Source organism: Gavialis gangeticus, unplaced genomic scaffold (genome assembly GCF_001723915.1).
Source record: "Gavialis gangeticus isolate Ggan-Ray unplaced genomic scaffold, GavGan_comp1, whole genome shotgun sequence".
NCBI classification, from domain to species: Eukaryota; Metazoa; Chordata; order Crocodylia; family Gavialidae; genus Gavialis; species Gavialis gangeticus.
Window position 1 is genome coordinate 12,922,217 of NW_017729008.1, and position 11,786 is coordinate 12,934,002.

At 41.7% G+C, this 11,786-nt stretch overlaps 1 protein-coding gene across 6 annotated transcripts in view; it reads right to left on the reverse strand.

The window, feature by feature from the left end:
• Window positions 1-11,786, reverse strand: part of ERGIC2 (ERGIC and golgi 2) — a 56,481-nt gene that overhangs the window by 6,522 nt on the left and 38,173 nt on the right. For 4 of the 6 annotated variants that reach the window (XM_019509394.1, XM_019509392.1, XM_019509395.1 and 1 more), the window contains 4 exons: window positions 7,069-7,231; window positions 4,790-4,869; window positions 4,304-4,358; window positions 250-4,135 (listed from right to left, as the gene is read on the reverse strand). In XM_019509394.1, coding sequence (XP_019364939.1) covers window positions 4,080-4,135; window positions 4,304-4,358; window positions 4,790-4,869; window positions 7,069-7,231 — 354 coding nt within the window. In that variant the 3' untranslated portion in view covers window positions 250-4,079. Of the gene's footprint in view, window positions 1-249; window positions 4,359-4,789; window positions 4,870-7,068; window positions 7,232-11,786 lie in introns of those variants that run through there. The other 2 variants (XM_019509397.1, XM_019509396.1) reach the window with 2 other exon arrangements.

Genomic DNA, 11,786 nt, shown 5'->3' on the forward strand with positions numbered 1-11,786 from the left:
AGTAAGTAGCCACACAAGCAAGTCTTGAATCCAGAGGGTCAAAGGAATCTCTGAAAAAGAATTCCTCACTGGGATACAGCCCATGGGGAACATCACTGCTTGAGGTTGCCACACTGCTGACCAGCCAAAGTAGCTCCACCAGCAGCAACTGGGCACTATAAAATGGAGTGCACAGGTCCCATGGATGTAATACAAACCTTGTAGTCTGGCTCGTTCAATAACACCAGAGATGCACTAAACTTATACAAGGATAAGACACACCAAGCCAAGCCATTTAATACAGTCACTGCACAGCGATTTCTTTGCTCAGTACAGACAAGAGCCCGTTTCTTATCTGAATCATTTTTAACCTGTCAAACTTGTGGCTTCACAAGCCTCAAATGAGCCACCTTATAAACACTTAAATAACAGATACAGACCCAACATTACCAAGGTACAGCCAAGCACCCCTCCTGACCCCACAAAATGGACACACATACTTAACAAATGGATGGTTTCCACCCAAGTGTGAAATGTTGAGGTCCTATGATTTGTATGGTTGCTTTAAAAAGCTTCGCTGATTTTTAAACAGATTAGGTCTGGAAGCAGAAGGTGGAGGTGGGGAAAGCAGTTCAGTACATCTTACAGGAAAAAAAAAAAATCTGCCAGTTTTGTTAATCCAGTCTTGTTTTCTGCTAGATGTAACAATTCCCTTAAATTTCATCCCAGTTAATGCACTCTAAGATTACTTCCTTCTCCCTCTCATACACTCATCTGAACCTTATTTCCTTTACTTAGCACCAGAGGCAAAGAAAAGAGGTAAAGCTGTTGCAAGACTCCAAACCAGTGCAGCTGCAAATAAACCAAGCTGCTAAAATAAGGAAGTGCAACAAACTATAGCCCACCTGGTACAAGCAGGATATCTGTGCACTGAAACTGGAAAAAAAATAATGTTCTGAGGGCTACAAGTACAAAGGGATTATCAAGCAATTTTAATGTAAAACCATAAGCAACCAAACCTCTGCAAAAACCAAAACTCAAGCAGCTATGAAGGGAACCTGAACAAACGTATCTGCTGAATGCTGTTACAATTCATTCCCATCCCTGGCCATGATATGATACAAGGTTGCTATATTTCTTTTCTTTTTTTTTCCTGGTTTTCCCTCTGAAACATCACTTGCATTTTCTTTAGGGAATACAGGAGATAGCAGGTCAGATGATTTGTCCACCCTGTCTTATATTCAGTCTCTGGCTGTGGCCTATGACACAATTTAACAAAACACCTGATAATTCAGAATAGCCAGAAACATATACTCATCACCACTGAGGAGAGGAGAATTTGTCCTTTACCACAAATCATAACCAATTTTTACCCAAGTTACTGACTGCATCTAAAGATGCTTGATATTTTATTCATTTCTTATTTTTTATTCTTTCAATATACCATACCAATATCTTTCAGCAGAGACCCTAATTTCATTGTACTTTGCATACAGATTTTCCTTTTTCCTTCAAAGCGCTGACTTTGAAGTGCTGCTGTCTTTTTTAATACAAGAAAAATAAAAGCTCTTCCACCAGCTTGACTGGTCCTTATCTATTTGCTGTCGTACCTATATATTTACTGATGTATACATCTGCTCATCTTTCTTGTCTGTCCATGCTGAAGTTATATGTTAAACATTTTCAGAAGTATTTTGTGTGGCTTTATTATTGATTTTTCTGTCTGTGAACTCAAAAGAAATGTCTTATGCTTGATTTTCATTAGTACTGAACAGCCATAGCTTTAGACAATCAGTGAGATTTGTGGGTGCTCAGCAACTTGAGCTATCCAACAAACCTGAAACTGCTTTGGAAGTCTGGCTCCCCACTCCTATGAAGTTTTGCCTATTTGAAAAAAATGTTTTGCCCTTTGTTTCTGCCTCAGACTTTAAGATGTGGCAAATAAGAGTTAATGCAGTTTGGAAGGACATGCCATTTTAAAATTATTTGCCAACTTCTGACTGTGAAAATGTAGTGTATTACAAAATAATCCTTCTTATGAATAGTCCCTCAAATCTATAACTGTCATCTACCATCACACAGCCCAAATTCACATATAAAGCCTCACTTGGCTATAAATGAAAGGACAAATCCCATCTGTCCAATCAACCGAATAATGCCAGCTTTCCAATTTTTCTATAGTGTCTCGCTCTTTCCATTTTCCATCCTTTAGCTCTAACACTTTTGTCCACCTATTCAAAGAAAAGCAGAATTCCAAGGAACCACTGCAATCATTTGTCATGAACTTGTAGTGCTCTTTGTATCAACGCACAACAGCTGTCCCAGGTGTGGCTGTAAACCTTATCACTTCTAACACCTGATACAGTTCAGGTCCAGCTAAACTGCTGCAGCCTGCAATGACCTTACCTTTGTAGGGACAAGCAGCAACCAAGCTTGGCAAATGCTAGGGTAAACTGTCCCTTGTTCCATCCCATCATGCAGCACTTCATAACTAAGACACCCTAAAAGCCCCACTCCTATCAGCAATGCTGAGCACTACAGAACAGAGTGCACAGGTCCCATAGGATAAGACTCGTGTGAATGCACTGATTCTTTCAAAAGCAGTACACATGCAGCACAAGGATGTGCAACACAAAGCCATTCAATGTGATCACTGGAGACAAGAGCCTGTTTTCTACCTAAATCCGTTTTAATCCAGGTCAAACTTGCTTCCCACCTCAAATGACTATTTCCTTGAATTTGGTCTGCTACAGTAGCCAAAATAAACTATAGTTTTCTCCCTTTCCCACTCCAACACTCACATGAAGTTCACGTTAAGATTGTTTTTAGGCTTACAGTCAGGACAGGGCAAATCAGTTTAATATTTATACTGGGCTTGTGACTGAAATTCCAGCACTTTATGGAATATCTCAATAAAGGTAAGTAAATCTAAAAACAATCAACAGTAGGGGTATTCTTTTTCTCTGTTCAGTCCTCCATATTGTAATAACCATTGCATTGAGGGCCCAAGATTAGAATTAGCTCCTACAAAAGGAAAGGAACTATTATCAATCTTTCATCTGGGTAGAGTAGCTGTGTGTAACTACAGATTTCTGTCAGTAGTTCAGCTACAGTATAGTTGCCTTCATCTTATTAAGACTACTGCATTACCACTATCCACTCCCATTTGTATACTACAGCTTAATGCCCATAGTGTAGAATTTAAAAAGCTTTTGTGGCTCAACATCTTTCCCCACTATTTATCTGCAGAGAAACAATAGATTCAGCACAGTCACCTGTTTCTTGGAGATTGTCTCCAGTTCCCCAGATGGGCCAGCCACCCTACTGACTTGCCAAAAATCTGTGCTTCCTGTGGAATTTAGCAAGAAGCTGCCTTGCTGTTCCTAGCTATTTGTTTCTCCAATCTCTTCTTTGTTCTCTGATCTCCATTTTTTATTTGCCATGTAGCAGACAGACGTATGTGTCTGTTCTTTAGAAATAGATGACATTTCTGTATTGAGCTGGAGCAAATAGGTGGTTTCTCACACTTTTGCCGGCTGAGTTTTGCACTGGGATAAGCAAACAAGTAATGACTCGCTCAAAAATCTTTTTGAAGACATATTGTTCCTGGCTCCTCAATTCTAATGCAAAGATATGGGACCCAATTCTTGTTAGGCCTCAGGAACTCCTGGAATCAACATAATCTGACGGCTGATGAAGTGGTTGTGGGTAGAAATACAGAGAAATGTGTCTTGCCTGCTCTGTGTCCTTTTCCCTCCTGTAGGTAATGGTGGTATTAGAGAATGGTGTGGCAGCTGCAAGGGCTATGGCTCAAGCTCCATCTCACCTCATCAAGCTTTCCCTTCCTTTCTCTAGTTCAGGGTTTCTTATAGCACTCCTCCCAAAAACCTGTCGGCAGAATAACTAAGCTCCCACATCTTCTGGTTAATAGAAGGTCTTGCATCCCATTTCTGGAAACCTGGCAGCAAACCCTGGCTTCATGAAGTATGACTATTGCTGCAAAACTACTGCATATAAATTAGTTTTTTTACAGGAGCTTGACTTCGTAGGCATGGACTTAGGTTCACTCTGGACATTGTCGTTCTCCAGTAACATGCCTGCTATATCAAGATGTTGACCTCATGGTACATTTTGGCTTCACTTGACTCCATGTGCACTTAAAAGAGAGACAAATTACACAGATTTTGTTTGTTTTTTTTAAAGGCTTGATTTTTGCTGCCCATCAGCACTGTCTCAACATATTGCACAATGTTTTATTATAAAAAAGTGTCTTCTGTATCAGGCAGAAAGAAAAAAGTTTCCTCAAGGAGTTGCTAATGCGTACCATTGTCTGTAGTTAGAGGTAAGTGGTTGTTTAGGTGGCCATCAGGAAGTGGGATCTAATTGGACAGAAACAAAAACTTATTAGTTGCCTGTCCAAAAATTGCATGCATTGCATAGTTTTGATTTTAATGCACAGTCCTCTCATTTTTGGCTTTTCTGTGTTCTTGTGATTTCTCCTTTCCAGGAAAGGAGAAATCATCCACCTATAACAGCCTAGCTTAAAAAACACAAAAAAACAAAAACAACCCCACCCCACCCCACCCCACCCCCACACACACACACAGACAAACATGCTCCTCAAACTTTTTAAAAGCTTCTTATCATGCTTCTATTGAAGAGGATTCTGTTTGATCATCTTACACAAGAAAAGTATTGGATGCTATCGTTGTTCACTCACATAAGAGCTGTTTTTTTAAACAAACCTTGTACTCTGCTTGAAAATGGTTATACCATTTCTTTAAATTTATCACAAAACAATTACTCTTACCGATATAGATTTATACGAGCCCAATCTGAAACGACAGCAGATGATTTCCACTATGAATCTTCCAATGCCATGTAAAATGCCTATAATATCAAACAGGGTTTGAGTTTTTACAAGGGATGAGAGAAGAACTCTGCATGAAAAGCTTTTGAAATGACAACCACAAAAAACTATTTCAGGAACAGAAAAAAATATATGTTTATACTCTTGCTGATTTCCTTAGAGACTTCTAAGTTGTAATGAAAAATATTTTAGTTCTTACAAATATCAGAGCAAACTCTCCCCACCAGTTTAATTTCAACTTAAGAAAGCGTGAATTAATCAACAAAGAGATTTGCATTTATTCACTGGCTGAGTCAGGGGTGAGAAACAAAAAAAAACTGATTCTTGATTGACAAGACCAAAAAAATATATAGTAAAAAAAAAATCCACCCATAAAGAATGACTCTGTTTTTCACCAAGGACCTGACAGCTTTTTTACTAGCTTAGTTTTTAAACCAAAAGAAGTGTAAGTGTACTGTATTCTACAAAGTGTCCCCTGGCAACAGGCATGTGCTACACACTTGCACTATGCACTGAATAAGTCAGTGCTTTGAACCAGGGCCCCTCTATGATTTATAACAAGGAAGACACTGAACAAAATAAGTTCTTAAAGTGCAAATCCCATCCAGGGCACTGGTAATCTGAGTTAAAAAGCAACTTTTTGTCCCAGGAAGCAACACAGAACCAATTAGCAGTTTCAAGCTACAGAGGTTTTCTATGGAACTGTTGCAGGCACATACATTTTCACACTTTTCTATTTCTATAGAAACACCAATATATTATTTTTTCCTTTGAGACTAACGGAATTTGTAAACATTTTATTGGGCTTGGTGGTGGCTGGAAAATCCAGAATGGTCACTCAATCAAGGTAGGAAAAGACTTAGTAACTTTCTGGGAACAAGGTCATAGAAAGGCTGTTTTCAGTACCACTGTGGGAATGGAAAAAAAAGACAGACCAAGGATATCAGCCTTGGTTACAAGCTGTGGCAGCAAAAAACCAGAATAAGACAAAAAAGATTAGCATGGCCCTTTTGCAAGGATGACCAGTTACAAGCTCAAAGAAAATTGGTTATCAGAGACTACTCAAGACACTACAGTAAAATCTCTGTTATCCAGCATTTACCTAACTAGAATACTTTATTAACCAGAATTTCAGTGGCAGGATGCATACGACGCTGTGCTGCTTTGCTTCTGCTGTGCCATTTCAGCGGCAGGACTCACATTGCAGTGTTAAGTGTACTGTACTTTTAAGTGATCTAGGTGTACGCCATGCACTGCCAATAGTGTACTACATGTAACTTTAGTGTACTATACTGTACATCACTGCCTCAGGATTTCTTTTCACTCCAGTGCTGTTTTACTACTAAATTGGCAAGTACCTGTATACTACTTTATTCCTTATACAGTATGTTATATTGTAATGTATTGTACACAAATTCTTTGAAAATTTGCACTACAAGTATGGCACTGTCTTCCTTGCTAGGTATACTCTCAGATAACTTGCACCCCCATTCCCTACTCATGCCAGATAACAGATATTTTACTGTATTAGCGACCTGTGTAAATTGGATGATGGTTATATTTTTTCTAACAATTTTTAAAACAAAACAAAACAAAAAAACACCCCTGCATTTGAGTCAGCACATCATTGCATTTACTCACTCTCACTAGAGCAGAGTATAACCTATACCTTTGTTTCACTAGATAGATAAAATATTTCTATAGCATTTATAATACGGATATCTAACAGAATACAGGGGCCTTTGCTCAGCTTATATCAAGTCAGAAGCAATTACTGTCAGCAAACAGTCCATTCAAGATTTAACATAGTAAAAACCTTGTAGTAGCTTCAGTGGGAACTATACCTCAATATACCTTTACCAGCTTTGGGACTGGTTAGCAGAACTGGGCCCCAAATGCAGGAATTAGATAGATATATATCATTGTATATCCAAGTACTTCCAGGAAAAAGCAGATACAGTTTTTAATTATCAACAAAAAAAAATGGCACATCCACCCTGAGTGCCCTTAGAGGTTATTTACATATTACCTTGCGATTAAAAATTAAATAGAATCTAACAGATGAGTAGCTAGGCTCTCTAACGTTCATGGCTATCTAACAGCTCATTTGCACAAACTCTTAAGAAAGTGTAACCTGGATGGTTAATGGAATCTTGGCTTTTAATCATGACACCCTACCCATCTGGTAAGGCTGTAAAAGAGAACGCATGGTACACTACCTGTAGTTGAGAAAATTCCTCCAATAATACCACAGAGTCTCACTAAGAACTGCCAAAAGGGCATGTGTTCTTCTGTCACTGTCACCATAAGTGAACTGATGTCATATTTCATGAATATTCCTGACACCCCATGGCTGCCAGCTGCATGGTTTATGACTCTTTCCTAAAGATGGGAGGCAAGAGAAACATACAAGTCATAGCAGTACCACTAATGAGAATATTGGTCACAAGCAAAGCATTATTTAATGGACAAGGCTGATAAAGACAAAAACTTGTTGTTCAAATGATCAGCAATCAACATGAGACAACAAAGCATCAAAGGATTCTTAGTTTTAATTTCTCCCTGAAATCCTTTCAGGCTGCTAATTTTTTTTTTTTTTTTTTTAGATAAATGAAGTAAGCCTTACACTGAAGGGCCCAGAACTAACTGTCAATACTCTCAGCAGTCTCACTTGGGGCCATTTACATGAACTTGTAAATGTAGCTCCAAGATGTTTGTTTTTTCTGTTGCAAGTTCACATATCATTTTTTGTCCTGTATCTCCAAGAAGTTTCTATACTTTTTACCATTTTCAAGTGCCAGTGTATATGTATGTAAATTTGTTCTCCCCACCTATGATATTACCCTACATTTGCTTGGCTGATTCTTACCTCATTAACTTGAATCTTTGTTACTCTTATAAATTACTGGTTACTGCTATTCATAATGTCCTGTTAAATTAAGACTGTTCTGTAAGCTTGAATATGCTTCCTACTATCCTTGTTCTCCCGACTGTTATTATGGTCAGCAGGCATATGCGAAACGGGCCGTATCCGATTCAGATTTGGCCCGAATCAGGGGACAGTGATTTGATTTGTCAATTCAGATCATTGCCCTGATCCGATTCAGCCGAATCCGAATCTGAAGATTCGATGCTGATTCAGAGAATCAATGATTCAGCCACAGACACAGCTTTAAATGTTTTTTCTACATACCTTGAGGTATGAGGCATGGCTCATGATTGCTGAGATGGTGGGGCAGATGGAGCGTCTCACAAGAGCGTGGGGGGCTCCGTGTGCTTGGCAGCAGGCCTGGAAGTGGACCGGAAGTACGTCCATACCATTTCCAGGTCTGCTGCCGAACGCATGGGGACCCCACCCCCGCTCAGTGATCAGCCACGTGGGAGACCCAGGTGCCCCCCCAGACACAGGAGGTTCAGTTACCAAGCCAGGGGGCAGGGTCCCCCACATGCTCTGCAATGGCCCCAGAAGTTTACCGGAAGTGCTTCTGGTCCACTTCTGGGTCTGCCACCGAGCGTGCTGGGGACCTCCCCATGGTATGCTCCATCTGCCCCAGCATCTCCGCATTCACAAGTTGTCTGTGGTACCTTGAGGTATGTAGAAAAAACATTTAAAGCTGTGTCTATGTCTGAATCATCAAATCTCTCCAAACTGATTCTGATGGTTCCAATTTGATTTAGACAGATTAAAGGGTTTCAGTTTGATTCGGGGATTCGGCCACCAAATCGGGCTGAATCTAATCAGTGACTGAAGCTTTGCACTAATGGTCTCCTGACCCCTAATGGTCAGTGATAAAGCCAGTTAAAAGGTTTTATCATAACATGCACAGTGAAGCTCTTCAAATGGTTTTCAAGAGAACTAAAGTCCTATCAAATTAAAGTTTCTTTGAACTCACAGAATCATAGAAAATTAGGGTTAGGAGGGACCTCAGAAGGTCATTTAGTCCAACCCCTTGCTCAAAGCAGGACCATCCCCAACTAGATCATCCCAGCCAAGGCTTTGTTTAGCCGGGTTTTAAAAACCTCCAAGGATGGAGATTGCACCACATCTCTGGGTAACCTGTTCCAGTGTTTTACTATCCTCCTAGTCAAAATTCTTCCTAATACCTAACCTAGACTTTCCTTGCTGCAACTTGAGACCATTGCTCCTTGTTCTTAGTGTTGGCAGATGACAGAACAGTCTAGCTCCATCCTTTTTGGAACTACCCTTTAAGTAATGAATTAAAACTATTAAATCCTCTCTCAGTCTTTTTTCTAAACTAAAATAAGCCTATGTCTCTCAGCCTCTCCTCAGAAGTCATTTGCCCCAGTCCCCTCAATATTTTCATTGCCCTCTGCTGAACGCTAATTTGTCCAAATCCTTTCTGTAGTGGCAGGGGGGGAGGGGGGAGGAAAGAGGAGGAACTGGATACAGTACTCTAGATGTGGCCTCAACAGTGCTGAATAGAAGGGAATAATCACTTCCCGTGATCTACTGGCAACACTCCTACCAGTGCAGCCCAGTATGCCGTTAGCCTTCTTCACAACAAGGGCAGACTGCTGGTTCATATTCAGCTTATTGTCCACTGTAACCCCCAGGTCCTTTTCTGCAGAGCTGCTGCCCAGCCAGCGAGCCACCAGCCTACACTGGTGCATGGGACTGTTCCGTCCGAAGTGCAGGACTTTGCACTAGTCCTTGTTGAACCTCATGACATTGTTTGGTCCAATCCTCTGATTTTCTTGGTCACTCTGAATCCTAACACAACCCTCCAGTCCCCACGCATCTTTGTGTCATCTGCAAACTTGCTGAGGGAGCACTCCATCCAATCTTCCAGGTTGTTGATGAAGATATTGGACTAAACTGGCTCTGAACTGACCCCTCAGGCACTCTACTTGATACTGGCTACTACCAGGTAGGCAAAACCATTGATTACTACTCTTTGAGCCCAACAATTCTGTCAGCTTTCTATCCACCTTAGATGCAGTTTGCTACCTTTTGGTTGTAAATGCTCTTGATAAATATGCTGTCAGGTAAACACTGTTGCGGAAATATGCAGGATAGCAGAGGAGAGCTAATTCACTGAAGGAAGACAAATTCAGCAACAACTAGGCTAATGAGATAAAGTAGATAAAGGTGAAAAAAACTAAACAAAGTCAATATATTACAGTGTAGTTCTACCCCATTTAAACACAATCCTTCCTTCCTGTTATTAAAAAACAAATTAAAAAAACACAACCTGTTGATTCTGTTGTCAGAATCAAAAGCTGACAACAGCTAGGAAAACAGACATCTCTGCCTTATACAGTAAAATGGAAGTTGACAGGCAGAAGCATATTACATTTATAATGTAAAGTCGCTCCTGTGACAGGATGCCAGTTTCACTCATCAATTACAATAGCTGCCACAGACCTTTTATTGCAACATTTAAACAACTATAGCAGAGAAGACACCTAGGTTTATTTCCTGCTTTTGAAAATCAACAGATTGCATTAAATCAGGGTTGTCCAATATCCCCAGTTCTGGGTTGCATGCAGCACTAGCCACATGCTTCAGGGGGGTGAACCCCCCAGGATTTCCCATAATACTGTGTAGGCAACAGACAGTTCCCCTCTGCATGGGCTGCACAGGCTGCGTGCAGATTCGCACCACACGGGCTGCATGGCTGGCACACAGGCCACTCAGACCTTCCCCCACCATGCAGCTGTAGGAAAGGCAGCTACAGGGGCCTGTGGGCCAAGCACTGGCCCCTTGCAGGCTATGTGTGGCTGCCAGCTAGACAGCCTTGCATTAAAGCAGAAAAACACAGAAGCAAGCATACATCAAACTGACACTGCATATGAATGAAAGACTGGCTCCTATTAGTAAGGTCACTAGGCAAAGCCAAGGATCATTAATAACAATTCTTTTCTGATTGGTATACAGGGCCCTACTGGAAATCCTGAACTGTCATACACCTATGGACTTGAACGGAGCTGTAACATTTTTACTAGCAGGGGATCTGTCTGCATCATAATAGAAACATGAAGACATATGACAAGCATTAGCCTTCACTCAGGTCTCATGTAGAACAGGATGCTTTAACAAATTCAAACAAAGATTTTCAAACAGAATTAGCTAATAATTCAAACCATGACTTTGCAATGACAGCTAAACCCTACTGAGGGTCAGGTTTTAATCTGTGATGAGGTGACACAATATGGATCATGAATTTTTCAAGTCCTGAGCATTAGGGCTGCGTGAAGCTTCAGTAGCCAATTCAATTTGGAGGAGATACGGCCCGATTCAGAGGCCGAATCGAATCAGGAGACCCATTACAAGGCCCAACTTAAATCATAAGCCTCTGAATCAATTCAAAAAAGATTTGGCGTTGATTCAGGGATTTGGCCACAGACTAAATAGGCAGCAATCCTCGACCATGCTGGACAGGACACAGCTGCCTCCAGCTAGTAAGTCTGTTGTGGTGGGCAGAGAGGGGAGGGAAGGGGTGTTGGGGGTGCAGATCAACACCCCCACAGCGAGGGAGGGATTGGGGCTGGGGCTGGGACCCAGGCTGGGGCGGCTGTGCTGCTGTGCGCCACCAGTCTGGGAGCTCCTCATGTGCCAGCTTGTCAAGCAGCTCCCACCGCCGGTCTGGGAGACCATGGGGTGGGGGAGTGCGGTCCATGATCGGCGCAGGGTAGGTAGGGCTGTGGCTGCACCAGACAGGAGGCGGAACGTGCTGGGAGTAGGGGCTATGCTGCCCCACTGCTCACCCAGCTGGTGCGGGGCCAGTGTGAGACTGAGCCACTACGGAGGTAGCCACTGAGGGCTACCTCCATACAAGCGGCACACAGTGGAGGGAGCCGGCTCAGCCTCCCTGCACCTCCTGGACAAGAAGTGGCTTCGCCCCAACTGGGCGAAAGGTGGCAGGGCATGGCAGAGGGGTGGGGGGGGGCTCTGGACTAGGGCAGAGCAGGCAGT